General features: G+C 39.9%; 1 protein-coding gene across 3 annotated transcripts in view; it reads left to right on the forward strand.

Moving 5' to 3' along the window:
* ZMYM1 (zinc finger MYM-type containing 1) overlaps positions 1–18,546 on the forward strand; it is a 39,175-nt gene extending 20,629 nt beyond the window's left edge. For 2 of the 3 annotated variants that reach the window (XM_010385160.2, XM_010385157.1), the window contains 6 exons: positions 6,123–6,297; positions 6,385–6,597; positions 12,104–12,257; positions 13,899–14,039; positions 14,525–14,568; positions 15,669–18,546. In XM_010385160.2, the coding sequence (XP_010383462.1) occupies positions 6,123–6,297; positions 6,385–6,597; positions 12,104–12,257; positions 13,899–14,039; positions 14,525–14,568; positions 15,669–17,951 (3,010 nt within the window). In that variant the 3' untranslated portion in view covers positions 17,952–18,546. Of the gene's footprint in view, positions 1–6,122; positions 6,298–6,384; positions 6,598–12,103; positions 12,258–13,898; positions 14,040–14,524; positions 14,569–15,668 lie in introns of those variants that run through there. The other variant, XM_030913737.1, reaches the window with a different exon arrangement.
* The last annotated feature ends 1,995 nt before the right edge of the window (positions 18,547–20,541 follow it).

Raw genomic sequence — 20,541 nt, forward strand, 5'->3', positions numbered from 1 at the left:
GGGATTATTGTTTATCCATTCTGTTCTATTTAACTGTATAGGGAGCAACATACTAAAACATTAATCCTATGACAGTTATTTTGGATTTTCCAAGATGTAGAATAATACTACATTTCTTTTATAATGGTAAATGAAGTGATTCTTTTGAAAAATTGATGGCCATAGATAAACCTACATGACTGTATGTAATCTTTTAAAAACTTACGTGAGAATATGTGAAAAATCAGTGTCATTTTGGCTTTGAGAGTCCTAAGGCAGTATAATTATGGTTGTTAGCACTTAGGATATGCTAATTTTTAAATGTTCTTGTTCAGAACAAGAAAATTCATAGGCAACCACAGTGCTTCTAAATATAACAAATTTCTTCCAAATAATACTTGTTTTGGACTCAGGTTGCCATAATTTGAATTTTGCTTCTTCTGTTTAGTTATATTTTACTACTCAAAGTTGCATACCTGAGTTGCTAGATCAGCATCACCCAAGAGTTTGTTAGAAATGCACTTTTTCAGGCCGTGCACGGTGGCTTTCGCCTGTTATCCTAGCACTTAGGGAGGCCGAGGCGGGCGGATTGCCTGAGCTCGAGTTTGAGACCAGCCTGGGCAACACGGTGAAACCCTGTCTCTACTAAAATACAAAAAATTAGCCAAGTGCTGTGCTGTGCGCCTGTAATCCCAGCTACTTGGGAGGCTGAAGCAGGAGAATTGCTTGAACCCGGGAGGCGAAGGTTGCAGTGAGTTGAGATCGGGCCACTGCACTGTAGTCCGGGCGACAGAGTGAGGCTCCATCTCAAAAAGAAAAAAAAAGAAATGCAGTTTCTCGGGTCTCACCCAGACCTACTGATTCAGAACTGCATTTATCCCCATGTGATTCCTATACATGCCAAAGTTGGATCACTATTGAGAACTTCTTTGTTACTTAGTATTCGTATCTGTTTTTATAAATGTACAAAAAGAATTATGAGCATTAAATAGTATATTTAAGTGGTCAGAACAATACTAGCAGGTAATAAGGACTCAATAAATGTTAACTTATTATTTTCTTAACAAACTCACAAACCGTTTTGATGGGTTGCTTCAGCTCCTCTGGCTGCTGCTTCAGTTCTTATCTGTTGCTTCCGGTCTTATTCCATGGAAGGTTACTTACATTCTCTTTTGCTTTTCAACCCTTCAATACTATACTAGCCTTTTGTCTTTTTACTTTCTTGCTATGGGCCATATAGTACTCTCTTCAGCCTGCTTTCTCTCCCTGCAGAATCATAAAACTGGAAGGGACCTTAGAGACTCACTACACATCTTCAGCAGATGTCCCAGACAGATTGAAAAAGGCTGAAGCAGGAAAGATTTAGTGTGTAAGTTCTCCTAGGCATGAAAATCCAATATGAGTAAAAATCTGAGATAAGTTTTACTTCCTCTAGAATAAAATTTTTAAATCAAAAATACTATATTGTAGTGGGTAGAAAGATGGTAGTAAATTTTAGGCTGGGAAAGACCATGATTCAGAGTAGACTGTGCTTTTTTCAAAACTTAAAAATTCCACATTAATTAGCCTTTTATATAAATTTTAGCTAGTCTTCTGGGGTTTTTTATCTTCCAGTGAAACTATCCTGAATTGAAAATAATTTTCAGTTACTTATTTATTTATTTTTGCAGAGACAGAGTCTCACTGTGTTGCCCAGGCTGGTCTCAGACTCCTGAGCTCAAGTGATCCTCCTGCCTTGGTCTCCCAAAGTGCTGGGATTACAGGTGTGAGCCACCGTGCTGATTTTCAGTTTTGTTTGTTTGTTTTGTTTTGTTTTGTTTCATTTGAGACAGAGTCTCACTCTGTCACCCAGGCCAGAGTGCAGTGGTGCAATCTTGGCTCACTGCCACCTCCGCCTCCTGGGTTCAAGCAGTTCTCCTGCCTCAGCCTCCTAAATAGCTGGGATTACAGGCGTATGCCACTGTGCCCAGCTAACTTTTTTATTTTTAGTAGAGATGCACTTTTGCCATGTTGGCCAGGCTGGTCTTGAACTCCTGACCTCAGGTGATCTGCTTACCTCGGCCTCCCAAAGTGCTGGGATTACAGACATGAGCCACCACACCCTGCCTGATTTTTAATTACTTTTTAAGATTTCTGTTATAGGAATGATTTAATATCTGTTTTGAGTCAATGCAGTTTTTATTCTATTTCATGGACTAAATGGAAGATCACTTTGAAGATAACATTTTAAATCTTACTAGAAAGATGCAACTTGTGGGCCAGGCAAGGTGGTTCACACCTGTAATCCCAGCACTTTGGGAGGCCAAGACAGGAGAATCACTGGAGGTCAGGAGTTCGAGATACTCCAGTGACTGAGGCAGGAGAATTGCTTGAACCCAGGAGGCAGAGGTTGCAGTGAGCTGAGATTGTGCGACTGCACTCCAGCCTGGGCAACAGAGCGAGACCCTGTCTCAAAAAAAAAAAAAACGATGTGACTTGTTCTTGGGAACTGTGTATTTAAGTGTCATTTCTTCACTTTAGTATCTCAGTTGGAACCAACTAGAAATCCTGAATGCAATCAATAAAGCCCAAAATCGGCCTCTGCACTAGGTTTGATTTATTTATCAGAAAGTTGTTCCTAATTTGTTGGCGTTTCTTTCTTTTTTTTTGAGACAAGATCTCTGTCTGCCACCCAGGTTGGAATACAGTGGCACCATCTTGACTCACTGCAGCTTCGACCACCCAGGCTTAAGCAATCCTGCCACCTTTACCCTCCCAAGTAGCTGGGACTGCAGGCACATGCCACCCTGCCTGACCAGTTTTTGTATTTTTTTGTAGAGATGGTTTCACCATGTTGTCCAGGCTGGTCTTGAACTCCTGGGCTCAAGTGATCCTCCTACCTTGCCCTCCCAAAGTGCTGGCATTATGGGCGTGAGCCACTGTACCCAGCCAACATTCTCTTTTTTTTTTTTTTTTTTTCTTTTTTTGAGGCGGAGTGTCACTCTTTTGCCCGGGCTGGAGTTCAATAGCGGGATCTCGGCTCACTGCAACCTCCGCCTCCCAGGTTCAAGAGATTCTCCTGCCTCAGCCTCCCTCATAGCTGGGATTACAGGTGCCCATCACCATGCCCAGTTAATTTTTGTATTTTTAGTAGAGACGGGGTTTTACCATGTTGGCCAGGCTGGTCCCCAACTCCTGACCTCAGGTGATCTGCCTGCCTCGTCTTCCCAAAGTGCTAGGATTACAGATGTGAGCCACCGTGCCTGACCAACATTCATTTTTTAATTTTTTATAAAGCTTTAGGAGATCGTTAGAAGCCAGAAATCTAGTATGCTGATAGCAATAAAAACTAGGAAGCATTTTCAGACGTCCATGCGTCATTGATGTAGTTTCTTCTTCTCCCTTCCCATCTGGCTGGTGTCTTTATTCTGTCTGAAAGGTATGCCTCAAATATCTTTACCTTTTGTCTATTCCCACACCATTCCTCACTCTCCTTTTACAACCACCCGCTCCCCAAATTAATTCTTCTGTGGTCTGTGATTTTACAGTGTTGTGTTCATAACTCCCAAAACATTGATCACAAAATACTAATGGTTTTAAATATTTTTAGTAGAGATGGGGTTTCACCACGTTGGCCAGGCTGGTCTCGAACTCCTGACCTCAAGTGACCCACCCGCATTGGCCTCCCAAGATTAAAGGCATGAGCCACCACGCCTGGCTATTAGGTATATAGATATTTTCTATAGTGGCAGTTCTCAAACTCTCTGGTCTCAGGACTTCTTATACCCTGAAAAATTATTGAAGACCCAAAGAGCTTTAGCTATGTAGATTATGAGTATTAACTGTATCAAAAATTAAATGACCTTTTGAACGAAAAATACCCATATTTTTAAAAAATTGATAAATATCATTGTTTTATCAGTTTTGCAAATCACTTTACGTCTAGCTGGATTTTTGTATCTGTTTCTGCCTTCGCTTTATTGCAAAATGTCATTTAGGTTGAAGTCTGAAGAAAATCTGGCCTCACAAATATGTGATTGGAAAATCAGGGAGTGTTTTAGTAGGCTTTTAGATCGTTGTGGGTGTTCTTTGATACTACAACCAAAAATCAAGTGGTAGTTTCTTAAAGGCTAGTTGCAATGTGGGATGAAACTTTTTGTACCATGTGGATCAGTGAACTTTTTGCACTCTGTTATGTTAAAATTCATTAATTTATCTTGTACTTTGAATGAATCTTTTACCCGTGAATGATTTTTGTAATATGCTCTTGTAATTTGGAAAATATTGGTTCACCGAGTTCTGCAGATCTTCTAAATGTTCTCATATTTTATTATGCAGTATTTTAAAAATCACCACTAGTCTCAGAAAAGTTTTTAAGTTTTGGGTATCGATCAAGTTGAATTTGGAAGATACAAGATTTCCAAAATTCTACTTATCACTTGAAAGCCAACATTTTGTTGTTGGTGATAAATACTGTCAGTTGTTTTACTTGAAGTGGCAGTCTCATTTTTTTTCATTTTCAAGAAAATATCTGCAGATACCCACTTGTGGATAATATAGTTTGTCTTTAAACTATTTACAGTAAACTGTTTATAGTACTTTGAAGTAAAAATGTTTTCCATGAAAAAAGTGGCTAATTCATTTATAACTCAACATTTACATGTGGGCTTTTCCTTGAGACAACCATCATCCTTTGGTGTGCAGAAGTACTTTATGCTTATGTCCCATGTTGTCACACAGAATTTTTTTTTTCTCACCCTACCACTTGGCCAAGACAGAATATTTTTTAAATGTACTTAAGGATGAAGTTTAAATAATTTAAAATATTTTGCTGTTTCATTGAGTACATCCTTAAGTGAAACTGATACTTCAAAAAAATTTTTTTTGGCAGCGAATGTGTAGCAGGGAATAACATGAATATTAGTACATTTTGATGCCACAGCCTTGATTTCTGCTAAGGCTCTGACAGTTTTACCCACCATTGCCTTTTTTCTTTTCCAAATTCATTGAAGTGAAATTTGTATACCAAGAAATTAACCATTTCATTGGCATTTAGTATATTCATAATGTGTGACTATCACCTCTATCTTGTTCCAAAACATTTCCATCACTTCAAAGTAAAACACCTTAAACACTAAGCAGTTTCTCCCAAGTTCGCACTACCCCCAGTGCCTGTCAACCACCAGTATGCATTATATCTATAGATTTCATCTATTCCGAATATCTCCTATAAATGGAATCATACATGACTTTTTTGTGACAGGGTATTATTACTCTGTTGCTCAGGCTAGAGTGCAGTGACTTTTTGTGTCTGGTTCTTTCCCTTAGCATAATATTTTCAAGGTTTGTCCATGTTGTAACATGTATCAGTACTTTATTCTTTTTGTTAATAGGCGAATGATACTCCACTGTATGTATGTAACACAGTGTGCTTACTGATTCATTCACTTACTGATGAACATTTGGGCTGTTTTCATCTTTTGACTATTGTGAATAGTGCTGTTATGCATATACATGTGCTTGTTTAAGTACCTGTTTTTAGTTTTTTTGGGTGTTTACCAAGGAGTGGGATTGCAAGGTCCTACCGTTAGCTTTGCAACATCAGTGGCAAAGTGATGTTGCAAACGTCAACACAGTGAAAAGGCAAATAACATCTTACGAAAATAGTTTTGATATTGGGGACCCCCCGCCCGGGGATTTGAAGACTATACTTTGAGATTCTCTGTCCTGTACATTCTAGAGTTGCTCGTGTGATTATGTGATCCCTCGGTTTTCACTAGCACCACCCAATACTACAGGCTGGCTAGTCTCCAAAACTGCACCATCAAAGTCAGGCATAGTGGCATCATGTGCCTGTAATCCTAGCTACTTGGGAGATTGAGGTAGGAGAATCTCTTGAGCCCAGGAATTTGAGGCCAGCTTGGGCAATATAGCAAGACTCTATCTCTTAAAAAAAACAAAACTGCACTATTAGATGTGCTTTATATATGAGAAAATTAAAATTTAGGGAGTATAAATGTGACAGAACTGGATACCAAATTCAGGTTTTCTCATTTCAAGGCTAACGTTCTTACTCTATTTTGAGAGGTTATTTTGTTTATAAAGAGGAAGAAGTTATAATTGTGTTTAAACTGTTTAATGGTGTCCTTGTTATTTATTCTTAGAGACATTTTAAATCCAAAGGATGTGATCAGTGTTCAACTGGAAGACACTACCTCATGCAAAACTTTTTGCAGCCTATCTTGTCTTTCATCATATGAAGAAAAAAGAAAACCATTTGTTACCATATGTACTAATAGCATTATGACCAAGTGCAGCATGTGCCAGAAGACTGCTACTGTAAGTTTCAATTACAACCTTTACAGGGATTCTGATGATTCTGCTTAAATATCAGAGTTTTTACTGAATCTTTTTATTAAATCCTAGATTCAGTATGAAGTAAAATACCAGAATGTGAAACATAATCTTTGCAGTAATGCCTGCCTTTCAAAGTTTCACTCTGCTAACAACTTCATCATGAACTGCTGTGAGAACTGTGGCACTTATTGTTACACCAGCTCTAGTCTGTCTCACATACTTCAGATGGAAGGACAGTCTCATTACTTTAATAGTTCAAAGAGCATTACAGCATTTAAGCAGGTATGAATAAAGACCTATGGTTTCTTCTATTAACTGGCCTATGAATGGTTTCACTCTAGGAAAATGTGGGAAGTAGTTTTTGGTACCCTTTGGAATAATGTCAGTTGGTAAGTTGATGAAGATGAAATAGAAGACTTTTTAACAGTTTCTTCTTGCATAAGAATTCATGATCAATGCTATATGGAGATTTTTCTAAATCATCTCAGATTGATTATGTTATCTTAAAGAAAAGGCAAGCAGGCTGGAGCCAGTTTGTAAACTACAAATAAGTATAGCAAAAATAACAAGTCTGCTGGTCAATAAAACCCAAACATGAAAGTATTTTTGTTTTTATTTTTATTTATTTTTTTTTGAGAAGGAGTCTCACTGTCTTGCCCAGGGTGAAGTGCAGTGGCACAATCTTGACTCACTGCAACCTCTGCCTCCCGGGTTCAAGCAATTCTCCTGCCTCAGCCTCCCAAGGAGCTGGGACTACAGGCATGAGCCACCGTGCCCAGCTATTTATTTATTTTATTTATTTTTATTTTTTTGAGATAAGGTCTTTCTCTTCTGTCAGCCAGCTTGGAGTGCAGTGGCAATCATGGCTCACTGTAGCCTTGACCTCCTTAGCTCAAGTGATCATCCCACCTCAGCATCCCGAGTAGCTGGGACTACAGGCACACGCTACCACACCTGGCTAATTTTTAAATTTTTTGTAGAGGCAAGCTCTTACTGTGTTGCCTAAGCTTGTCTTAAAACTCCTGAACTCAGCTGGTCCTCCTGCCTTGGTCTCCTAAGGTGCTGGGATTACAGATCTGAACCTAGCTATGTTTTTGTTTTTAATTCCACGTGTTTAACTCTTATACCAAACAATGCAAAGATGAATCAAGAATGTCACATGTGGCCAGGCATGGTGGCTTACACCTGTTATCCCAGCACTTTGGGAGACCAAGGCAGGAGGTTCAGTTGAACCAGGAGTTCAGGACCAGCCTGAGCAACATATCAATAACCCATCTTTAAAAAAACAAACAGCCGGGCGCGGTGGCTCAAGCCTGTAATTCCAGCACTTTGGGAGGCCAAGGCGGGTGGATCACGAGGTCAGGAGATCAAGACCATCCTGGCTAACATGGTGAAACCCCGTCTCTACTAAAAATACAAAAAAACTAGCCGGGCGAGGTGGCGGACGCCTGTAGTCCCAGCTACTCGGAGGCTGAGGCGGGAGAATGGCGTGAACCCGGAGGCGGAGCTTGCAGTGAGCTGAGATCCGGCCACTGCACTCCAGCCTGGGCGACACAGCGAGACTCCATCTCAAAAAAAATAAAAAAATAAAATAAATAAAAAAAAAATAAAATAACAAACAAAAAATATCACATGCTTTTTCTGAATCAGTCATAGGAGGAAATAATCCAATGAGATTTGGATTATTTGTCCCTATTTCTGATGAGACGAGCTCTGGGTGGGTGCTTCTGAGAGCAGAGAAAGAGCAAATGAGATGAGGTGGGACTTCTTAGATATGTTGCTTGTTCATATCATGTTTTGAGACCCAACTCTTTCCCTATACAGACTTCCTTAAAAACAAGCAGTTGACCTGGTGCGGTGGTTTACGCCTATAATCCCAGCACTTTGGGAGGCTGAGGTGGGCGGATCACCTGAGGTCAGGAGTTGGAGACCAGCCTGGCCAACATGGCGAAAACCCGCCTCTACTAAGAATACCAAAATTAGCTGGGCATGGTGGTGGGCACCTGTAATCCCAACTACTTAGGAGGCTGAGGCAGAAGAATTGCTTGAACCCGGGAGGCGGAAATTGCAGTGAGCCGAGATGGCACCATTGCACTCCAGCCTAGGCGACAGAGTGAGACTCTGCCTCAAAAAAAAAAAAAAAAAAGCAGTTGAAGATGGGAGTCAAAACAAGCCATAATTCAAATAGATCATTTGTGACTCACATCTTTTCTAAGGCAGAATGCCCCCATTTTGAGAGTATCCTGCCTTGGGACCAGAATGGAAAGCCCAGAAGACTTCTCCCAAAGGCAGGAAATAATATTCCTTTTTTTTTCTTTATTTTTGACACTCAATAAATAGGCTTTGTTCTGTTTTTAAAAGCCTGTATTGAGTACCCAGTTGTTCAGCTTATGTGATGGGGCAGAACTGATTTGGGTAAACGAGTTAGTTAATAAGCACAACCTAACACTTTCCTCTTACATCTGAATGTAAGACATCATGTGACAGTGATAATGGAGTAAATCTACAATGTTAGGGAACTATAATCCAGAATTAGAAAAATGTCCAAATACGTGAATCTAAAAATGGGATAGCTTTTTATTTTTAAAAAGTGGATTATGGCCGGGCGCGGTGGCTCAAGCCTGTAATCCCAGCACTTTGGGAGGCCGAGACGGGTGGATCATGAGTTCAGGAGATGGAGACCATCCTGGCGAACACGGTGAAACCCCGTCTCTACTAAAAAATACAAAAAACTAGCCGGGAGCGGTGGCGGGCGCCTGTAGTCCCAGCTACTCGCGACGCTGAGGCAGGAGAATGGCCTAAACCCAGGAGGCGGAGCTTGCAGTGAGCTGAGATCCGGCCACTGCACTCCAGCCTGGGTGACAGAGCGAGACTCAAAAAAAAAAAAAAGGCCGGGCGCGGTGGCTCAAGCCTGTAATCCCAGCACTTTGGGAGGCCGAGACGGGCGGATCACGAGGTCAGGAGATCGAGACCATCCTGGCTAACACGGTGAAACCCCGTCTCTACTAAAAATACAAAAACTAGCCGGGCGAAGTGGCGGGCGCCTGTAGTCCCAGCTACTCGGGAGGCTGAGGCAGGAGAATGGCGTAAACTCGGGAGGCGGAGCTTGCAGTGAGCTGAGATCTGGCCACTGCACTCCAGTCCGGGCGACAGAGCGAGACTCCGCCTCAAAAAAAAAAAAAAAAAAAAAAAAAAGTGGATTATTAGATGCAATTATAATTATTTTGGCCATATGTTAATAGAGTATATTAAGTTAGCCTTCCCTTATGAATAATAAACTAACTTAATTATAAATTATACATTGGGCCAGAAGCGGTGGCTCATGCCTGTAATCCTAGCACTTTGGGAGGCCAAACAGGAGGATCACTTGAGGTCAGGAGTTCAAGACCAGCCTGACCAATATGGTGAAACTCCATCTCTACTAAAAATACAAAAATTAGCCGGGCATGGTGGCACAGGCCTGTAATCCCAGCTACCCAGGAGGCTGAGGCAGGAGAATTGCTTGAACCTGGGGAAGGTAAAGGTTGTAGTGAGCCGAGATCGTACCACTGCACTCCAGCCTGGACAACAGAGCAAGACTCTGTCTCAAAAATAAATAAGTAAATAAAAATAAATTATGCCACTATTGTTGATTAATGTTAAAGATTAGTGAATTGTTAAGATTTCTCAAAATATAAAAGTTTTTCATGCTAATAAAGGATAAAAATAGAAATTTTCAAAATTATCCTTTTTGTTTTATTGTGCCTTTGCCAATATCCTGTTCTCTCACAGAAAAATAAAACGTGTATTTTTTTGTCTTTGTGCTTTGGTGGGGTTTTTTTTGTTTTGTTTTTGTTTTTGTTTTTTTGAGACAGAGTCTTGCTCTGTTGCCCAGGCTGGCGTGCAATGGCACGATCTCAGCTCACTGCAGCCTCCGCCTCCCGGGTTCGAGCAATTCTTTCATCTCAGCCTCCCAAGTAGCTGGGGTTACAGGTGCCCACCACCACACCCAGCTAATTTTTGTATTTTTGTAGAGACAGGGTTCCACCATGTTGGCCAGGCTGGTCTTGAACTCCTGACCTCAGATGATCTGCCTGCCTCGGCCTCCCAAAGTGCTGGGATTACAGGTGTGAGCCACTGGCGCCCAGCCTGTCTGTGTACTTTGTATTTCTGAAAGCAGTTTTATTCTATCAGTGACTTTTTTTTTTTTTAGACTGAGTCTTCCTTTTCCACCCAGGCTGGAGACTGGAGTGCAGTGGTGTGAGCAAAGCTCACTGGAGGCCCAACCTCAGGTGTTCAAGCAATCTTCCTGCCTCAACCTCCCACGTAGCTGGGATCACAGGCATGTGCCACCACACCTGGATAATGTTTGTGTTTTTTGTAGAGATGGGTCTCACTTTGTTGCCCAGGCTGGTCTCAAATTCCTGGGCTCAAGTGATCTTCCTGCCTCAGCCTCCCAAAGTGCTGGGATTACAGGCAGGAGCCACCATACCCAGCCTGATGTTTTATTTTTCTTTCTTTCTTGTTTTGAGACAGAGTCTTACTCTGTTGCCCAGGCTGGAGTGCAGTGATCTCAGCTCACTGCAACCTCTGTCTTCCTGGGCTCAAGTGATCCTCCCCATCGCAGCCTCGCAAGTAAATGGGACTACAGGCACATGCCACCACACTAGGCTAATTTTTTATTTTTATTTATTTATTTATTTATTTATTTATTTATTAGAGATGAGGTCTCACTATTTTACCAGTCTGGTCTCAAACTCCTGGGTTCAAGTGATACTCCCGCCACAGCCTCTGAAAGTTGAGATTACAGGCGTGAGGCACTGTGCCTAGGCTCTGACATATTCTGAAATCCAGGAATATTGGTTCCTGTTTGACTAGAAAGAATAGATGGTGAGCATAATCTTTGCAGTAATGCCTGCCTTTCAAAGTTTATATCCTTTCTTTTGCACAGTTACTACTCAACTCAGAATACTCTATACTTTCTATTGCTTGTATGCTGCTTTCTTACAATATGCTTGTAATTTTTACCATGAAGTTAGCCTAGAAAAACAGTTATTCCCACAGTATCTTATAAAGTGTGTTAAGCACTCCTTCCTGGCTGCTCCTCAGCATCAGTAGACATCTTCCCAAGTTAATTCCCAAGCTACCATTGAGGACAGATCTATAACTATATAAGGCCTTTGTTTATCCAGTAGGCTTTGACTGCCTGAAATGATGAACTTCTTCTGTGACCACTTTCTTCATTGCTTTTTCTTTTTTTCCTTGAAATGGAGTTTCGCTCTTGTTGCCCAGCCTGGAGTGCAGTGGTGCAATCTCAGCTCACTGCAACCTCTGCCACCCAGGTTCAAGTGATTCTCCTGCCTCAGCCTCCTAAGTAACTGTGATTACAGGTGCTCACCACCACACCTAGCCAATTTTTTGTATTTTTAGTACAGACGGGATTTCACCATGTTGGCCAGGCTGGTCTCGAACTCCTGACCTCAGGTGATCTGCCTGCTTTGGCCTCCCAAAGTGCTGGGATTACAGGCGTGAGCCACCATACCTGGCCTTATTGCTTTCATAGGTATTATTATTATAATTGCTGTTAAATATATCTGATAAATAATAAAGACCATTTTCAAATTTGCCAATTTTCTTCATTTTAGTTATTGCAATCTGTAGTGTCTTTTTTTTTTTTTAAGAAAATATAAAAACTATCTTGTTATTCTTTTTAATATTCCAACTAAAAGCAGTGGTAATAGATAGGTTCTTCTTCATTAACAATATATCACATATCAGGAATATGAATATTATTTTAATCTCTAAACAGAAACCTGCCAAACCACTTATATCTGTTCCTTGCAAACCATTGAAGCCCTCAGATGAAATGATTGAGACTACCAGTGATTTGGGGAGGACAGAGCTTTTCTGCTCTATTAATTGTTTCTCTGCATACAGTAAAGCTAAGATGGAATCTTCTTCAGGTAATGTTTGTTTAGCAATTGTAGGGGTTTAGTAATTATTAATAAATAATATTATTTGGCTTTAATTTATAACCTTGATTCATTTTCAAATTAAACGGACTTTTAAAAGTCGAAACAATCTAAACCTGTTGCAAATAACTATTTTTCAGTATTTTTGTATAAAAGGAAGGCTACTTTACCCCCAGAGAGTTGATATTTGTAGGCCAACCACGGTGGCTCATGCCTATTTGGGAGGCCAAAGCAGGCAGATCGCCTGAGGTCAGGAGTTTGAGACCAGCCTGGCCAACATGGCGAAACCCCATCTCTACTAAAAATAGAAAAATATTAGCTGGGCGTGGTGGTGGGTCCCTGTAGTCCCGGCTACTCAGGAGGCTGAGACAGGAGAATCACTTGAACCCAGGTGGTGGAGGTTGCAGTGAGCCGAGATTGCACCATTGCACTCTAGTCTGGGCAACAGATCAAGACTGCATCTCAAAAATAATAATAATAGGCCGGGCGCGGTGGCTCAAGCCTGTAATCCCAGCACTTTGGGAGGCCGAGACGGGCGAATCACGAGGTCAGGAGATCGAAACCATCCTGGCTAACACGGTGAAACCCCGTCTCTACTAAAAATACAAAAAAATTAGCTGGGCGAGGTGGCGGGCGCCTGTAGTCCCAGCTACTCCGGAGGCTGAGGCAGGAGAATGGCGTGAACCCGGGAGGCGGAGCTTGCAGTGAGCTGAGATCCGGCCACTGCACTCCAGCCTGGGGGCAGAGCGAGACTCTGTCTCAAAAAAAAAAAAAAAAAAAAATAATAATAATAATAATAAAAATTAAAAGATACATGTCTTTAGATTCTTTAGTAAATGAACATATGTATGTTTACATCAATATATATTGAGCACCTACTGCAAAACATGGTAAATAGGAGACACTCAATATAGAGTTTAATCCATTTACAAGACTGCTTTTATTAGAATATAGAATGTTTTACTTAGCCCTGCTTTGTAAAAATAAGAGTTTTCATTACATTTTTCACATGAAATAGAGGTGATTGTAAATGCTTTAGGACTTAATAATAAAAAAGCACAAATAATCTGAGCCAACTAAGTATTCCATCAAAAAGCCCCAGGATAGGACCAGTGGTGCTATTTACATAGACCATAGAGTGACTGCTGCCTTTGGGATTTGTAAGTCATACAAACTGGCTTGTTACAGAAATTTCTGCAATAATAGCTTGGACACCAACCTATTCACCAACCTAGCACCCTATTGATGTTAAGGTTTATGAATCCTGGAAGAGTTTGAAATTGATGCCCATTAGAAGATTCTCAGAATCTCTTTTCTTCATGAGTAATTTTCACAGAAAAATTTTCTCATAATTTAAACTTTTTAAATTGTTTAAAAGGACTGGGAAATTGTGCACAAAGGTAAAAGACATAAAATATTGGAGAAGTGTAAATTTTCAGTGTAGTGTTGTAATTATAAATATGATACTACAGAACCTGGCTATTCCTAAGCCCTAATAAAAATTACTTCAGTAACTACCAATTCCTTAAGCTATTAGATGCTTGCATTATTACTTGAAACAGTATTACTATAACAGTACTTTCTGATGATTGATTTCGCTTAGTTTATAAGAAATCTTTTTGTTTTTGTCAGTAAATGTTGTTTCCGTGGTGCACGATACTTCAACAGAGCTTCTCTCTCCAAAGAAAGATACGACTCCAGTTATAAGCAATATAGTGTCATTGGCAGACACCGATGTTGCCTTGCCCATCATGAACACTGATGTCTTACAAGGTAAAAATTGACGTTAAGGTATTTGACATAGGCCGGGCGCGGTGGCTCAAGCCTGTAATCCCAGCACTTTGGGAGGCCGAGACGGGCGGATCACGAGGTCAGGAGATCGAGACCATCCTGGCTAACACAGTGAAACCCCGTCTCTACTAAAAATACAAAAAACTAGCCGGGCGACGTGGCGGGCGCCTGTAGTCCCAGCTACTTGGGAGGCTGAGGCAGGAGAATGGCGTGAACCCGGGAGGCGGAGCTTGCAGTGAGCTGAGATCCGGCCACTGCACTCCAGCCTGGGTGACAGAGCGAGACTCCATCTCAGAAAAAAAAAAAAAAAAAAAAGATATTTGACATAAATATTGTTTTGTCACACTTGATAAATCTGTCTATATGCTAAATTTCCTTTTTGTTTCTTGTATAAGCAATTATAGTTTATGATGCTATTTTATAGGTTATAGTAGGTAAGATCTTGAATTTATGCTCTATTTTAACAGATACAGTTTCTTCAGTAACAGCAACAGCAGATGTCATTGTGGAGGTAAGTTTTATTTTAACCTTTTTTTTTTAACCACTGTTTGTTTTTAATAAGCAGAATTTTTTTTGTTTGTTTGTTTTTTTGCAGACAGAGTCTCGCTCTGCCACCCAGGCTGGAGTTCAGTTGCATGATCTCAGCTCACTGCAACCTTTACCTCCTGGGTTCAAGCGATTCTCCTGCCTCAGCCTCCTGAGTAGCCGGGATTACAGGCACCTGCTACCATGCCCAGTTAATTTTTGTATTTTTAGTAGAGAAGGGGTTTCACCATGTTGGCCAGGCTGGTCTCAAATCTGCCCACCTCAGCCTCCCAAAGTGCTGGGATTACAGGCGTGAGCCACTGCACCTGGCCCAGATGTTTTTTATATATATGTTTATATAATATATATTATATTTCTATATTTAATATATAAATATATATTATATTTCTATATTTAATATATATTTCTTCTTTTTTTTTTTTTTTTGAGACGGAGTCTTGCTCTGCTGCCCAGGCTGGAGTGCAGTGGCCGGCTCTCAGCTCACTGCAAGCTCCGCCTCCCGGGTTCACGCCATTCTCCTGTCTCAGCCTCCCGAGTAGCTGGGACTACAGGCGCCCGCCTCGTCGCCCGGCTAGTTTTTTGTATTTTTTTAGTAGAGACGGGGTTTCACCGTATTAGCCAGGATGGTCTCGATCTCCTGACCTCATGATCCGCCCGTCTCGGCCTCCCAAAGTGCTGGGATTACAGGCTTGAGCCACCGCGCCCGGCCAATATATATTTCTTATATATTTTTTTAAATATATGTATTATATGTGTGTAGATTGTTTAAACAGAAGGATTTTTTTCCTCTGGGTTCTTCTTTTAAAAAAATACTATGCAATTTGAGTCATCTGAGCAATAAAAATTATTTTTATGACAATTACATACCAAAAAGTCCTTCAAACATTTAATGCTGAATCTAGATTGCAAATAAATAAGTTATACATAATTGTTAATGTTTCCCCCTAGTGGAGCTCATACTGTAACTCAGCCATTTATTTTACTATGTTATTAGAGTAGATATATTTGATATTTTAATTAATTTTTGAAAACTCTTAAATGTTCTTTTCCCATTTTCTCCCAAAGCTTTCTAAGAGTTCACCTAGTGAACCCAGTAGTGCTATTGCAAGTAGTAGTATGGAACAGCCAAGCCTTTCACCATCTTCATCAGTATTCAGTCAGCATGCAATTGGTTCCAGTATAGAAGTACAAAAAGACAATATGAAATCTATGAAAATAAGTGATGAACTATGTCACCCAAAATGTACATCCAAAGTACAAAAAGTTAAAGGTAAATCAAGAAGTATTAAAAAATCTTGTTGTGCAGATTTTCAGTGTTTGGAAAACAGTAAAAAAGATGTGGCATTCTGTTATTCATGCCAGTTGTTCTGCCAAAAATATTTTAGCTGTGGAAGAGAGTCATTTGCAACCCATGGAACCTCTAACTGGAAAAAAACTCTGGAAAAATTCAGCAAGCATGAAAAAAGTGAAATGCATTTGAAGTCACTGGAATTTTGGAGAGAATACCAATTTTGTGATGGAGCTGTCAGTGATGATTTATCTATTCATTCGAAACAGATTGAGGGAAATAAAAAGTACCTAAAGCTTATAATTGAAAATATTTTATTTCTTGGAAAGCAGTGTTTACCCTTAAGAGGAAACGACCAGTCAGTTTCATCTGCGAATAAAGGCAATTTTTTAGAATTGTTAGAAATGAGAGCAAAAGATAAAGGAGAAGAAACATTTCGACTCATGAATTCACAAGTTGACTTCTATAACAGTACACAAATTCAAAGTGATATTATTGAAATAATAAAGACTGAAATGTTGCAGGATATTGTGAATGAGATCAATGACTCCTCAGCATTTTCAATAATATGTGATGAGACAACCAATAGTGCCATGAAAGAACAGCTTTCAATTTGTGTAAGATACCCACAAAAATCATCAAAGGCTATCTTAATTAAGGAAAGATTCTTGGGTTTTGTTGATACTGAGGAGATGACTGGGACCCACTTACATAGCACCATCAAAACTTATCTGCAGCAAATTGGAGTTGATATGGATAAAATACATGGCCAGGCCTATGATAGCACCACTAATTTGAGAATAAAATTTAATAAAGTAGCAGCAGAATTCAAGAAAGAAGAACCAAGAGCTTTATACATACATTGTTATGCACACTTTTTGGATTTATCAATAATTAGGTTTTGTAAAGAAGTAAAAGAACTCCGAAGTGCTCTAAAAACTCTCAGTTCTTTGTTCAACACTATTTGTATGTCTGGGGAAATGTTGGCAAATTTTCGAAACATTTGTAGGCTAAGTCAAAACAAAACATGCAAGAAACATATATCACAATCATGTTGGACAGTCCATGATCGTACATTACTATCTGTGATTGACACTCTTCCAGAGATTATTGAAACATTGGAAGTTATAGCAAGCCATTCTTCAAATACAAGTTTCGCTGATGAATTGAGTCATTTGCTGACATTGGTTTCCAAATTTGAATTTGTCTTTTGTTTGAAATTCCTGTATCGAGTGCTGAGTGTTACAGGAATTCTTTCCAAAGAGCTTCAAAATAAAACCATAGACATTTTTTCTTTGTCTTCAAAAATAGAAGCAATTTTGGAATGTTTATCATCTGAAAGAAATGATGTATACTTTAAAACAATCTGGGATGGAGCAGAGGAAATATGTCAAAAAATAACCTGTAAAGGTTTTAAAGTTGAAAAACCTTCTCTTCAGAAAAGAAGAAAAATTCAGAAATCAGTAGATCTTGGCAGTTCAGATAATACGTTTTTTCCTACTTCAACAGAAGAACAATATAAAATTAATATCTATTATCAAGGATTAGATACTATATTACAAAATTTAAAGTTATGTTTTTCAGAGTTTGATTATTGCAAAATAAAGCAAATTTCAGAACTGTTATTTAAATGGAATGAGCCATTAAATGAATCAACAGCAAAACATGTTCAGGAATTTTATAAACTTGATGAGGACATTATCCCAGAACTCAGATTTTATCGACATTATGCAAAGCTCAACTTTGTCATAGATGATAATTGCATAAACTTCGTCAGTCTCGGCTGTTTGTTTATTCAGCATGGTCTTCACAGTAATATTCCTTGTCTCTCAAAGCTATTATATATTGCTTTGTCTTGGCCAATTACTTCAGCAAGTACTGACAATTCATTTTCTACCTTGCCTCGTCTTAAGACATATTTATGTAATACCTTGGGACAAGAGAAGCTTACTGGCCCAGCCCTAATGGCTGTTGAGCAGGAGTTGGTAAATAAACTAATGGAGCCTGAAAGACTCAATGAAATTGTGGAAAAGTTTATCAGTCAGATGAAAGAAATATAATACTTGTTCATTTGAACTTACCTAAAAGACTTGTATATCCGTTGGAATGTTTTTATTTCAAAATTGTTCAAAATTCAAAAGACACAGAATGATATACAGTGAAGTTTTCTTCCCTCCTTTAGAACTCATTTTCTCTTCCCAGAAAGTGTTATCTTTTCCTTAAATATCCCTCTAGAGATATTTTTCCTAAGTGGTATTGTACAGTGTATAGTGTTCTTTAGCATGTCTTCTCTGTGTAACATATTTTTGAGATTGTCATGTTACATGAAGAGTTTCTTGATTCTTGGTCTATAACTGCAGATGTTATTGTATGAATGTACCATAATATATTTGAGCAGTCCCTGCTGACAGACATGTTTTTTCCTAACCTTTTGCTATTATAAATAATGATTCATTTTTTAACCTTTTATATAGGTCATATTGCACTTGAGTGAGTTACTGTAAACTGGAAATCTAAAGTTAGAATTACTAGGTTAAGATATGTGCATTTTTACTTTTGATAGATATTGGCAAGTTGCCATCTATAAGGATTATGCCAATTTACAGTCCCACCCACAATGCATGAGAGTGCCTATTAAATCTTTGTGTTATCAAATGTTTTGATCTTTCTCAATCTCTTACTTTAAAAATGGCATTTTAATCTCAGTAGAATTTTGTATATTAAGAGTAAGGTGAGGGACTGGGCATGGTGGTTCACACCTATAATCTCAGCTCTTTGAGGGCCTACGCAGGAAGGAAGATCACTTGAGACCATGAGTTCAAGATCAGGTTGGCAACATAGTAAGATACCATCACTACAATTTTTTTTTTTTTTTTTTTTTTAATTAGCAAAGTGTGGTGGTGCATACCTGAAGTCCCAGCTACTTGGGAGGCTGAGGCAGGAAGATTGCTTAAGCCCAGAAATTTGAGGCTGCAGTGAACCATGATTGCACCACTATGCTCCAGAGCCTAGGCAACAGAGTGAGACCTTATCTCTTTTTTTTTTTTTTTTTTTTTTTTTTTTTTTGAGACGGAGTCTTGCTCTGTCGCCCAGGCTGAAGTGCAGTGGCCGGATCTCAGCTCACTGCAAGCTCCGCCTCCCGGGTTCACGCCATTCTCCTGCCTCAGCCTCCCGAGTAGCTGGGACTACAGGTGCCCGCCACCTTGCCCGGCTAGTTTTTTTTTTTTTGTATTTTTAGTAGAGACGGGGTTTCACCGTGTTAGCCAGGATGGTCTTGATCTCCTGACCTCGTGATCCGCCCGTCTCGGCCTCCCAAAGTGCTGGGATTACAGGCTTGAGCCACCGCGCCCGGCGAGACCTTATCTCTTTAAAACAAACAAGAGCCAGGCGCGGTGGTTCACGCCTGTAATCCCAGCACTTTGGGAGGCCGAGGTGGGTGGATCACGAGGTCAGGAGATCGAGACCATCCTGGCTAACACGGTGAAACCCCGTCTCTACTAAAAATACAAAAAATTAGCCGGGCGTGGTGGCGGCGCCTGTAGTCCCAGCTACTCGGAGGCTGAGGTAGGAGAATGGCGTGAACCCGGGAGGCGGAGCTTGCAGTAAGCCAAGATGGCACCGCTGCACTCCAGCCTGGGCGACAAAGTGAGACTCCGTCTCAAAAAAAAATAAAAATAAAAAAATAAACAAGAATAAAATTAGGTATCTATTTATTTGTTTGAGCCATTTGTATTTCCTTTTTTGTAAACTGTCCTGTTTAAATGTTAAAGTCATTGCTCTGTTTTTGGTGTATACATCTCAGCTGGATGACACAATAAATTACTAAGGCACGTTATGAAAATATAACTATATTTAAGTAACCTCAAAAGAAAAGACTATTTATACTTCAGAAGAGTTTTTTTTTTTTTTTTTTTTTTTTTTTTTTTTTTTTTTGAGACAGTTTTGCTCTTGTTGCCCAGGCTGGAGTTAAATGGTGTGATCTCAGCTCACTGCAACCACTGCCTCCCAAGTTCAAGCGATTCTCCTGCCTCAGCTTCCCAAGTAGCTGGGATGACAGGCGCATGCCACCACACCCAGCTAATTTTTGTATTTTTAGTAGAGATGGGGTTTCATCATGTTGGCCAGACTGGTCTTGAACTCCTGACCTCAGGTGATCCGCCCGCCTGGGCCTCGCAAAGTGCTGGGATTATGGCGTGAGCCACCATGCCTGGCCAGAAAAGTTTAAATAACAAAGAAAATGTGTTACTCAAAGATTTGAAAGAATCAAGTGGTGTATATATCTAGGCCTGGAATTTTTTTTTTTTTTAAGACTATTTCTCTGGCACTTTTCTCCAGCTGTTTCTCCTTTACCCTCTCATCAATTTTGAAAACTTGTACTTTTTCTAGGAGAACATCCATTTCATTGAGGCTTTCTTTCAAATGCATTTGTCTAGAGTTGTAGAAAAAATTCTCTTAGTATCTTCTATATACCTGTTTTACTTTCTTTCTTTCTTTTTTTTTTTTTTTTTTTTTTTTTTTTTGAGGCGGAGTCTCGCTCTGTCACCCGGACTGGAGTGCAGTGGCTAGATCTCAGCTCACTGCAAGCTCCGCCTCCCGGGTTTACGCCATTCTCCTGCCTCAGCCTCCCGAGTAGCTGGGACTACAGGCGCC

Source organism: Rhinopithecus roxellana, chromosome 12, assembly GCF_007565055.1.
Source record: "Rhinopithecus roxellana isolate Shanxi Qingling chromosome 12, ASM756505v1, whole genome shotgun sequence".
Classification (NCBI taxonomy): Eukaryota; Metazoa; Chordata; class Mammalia; order Primates; family Cercopithecidae; genus Rhinopithecus; species Rhinopithecus roxellana.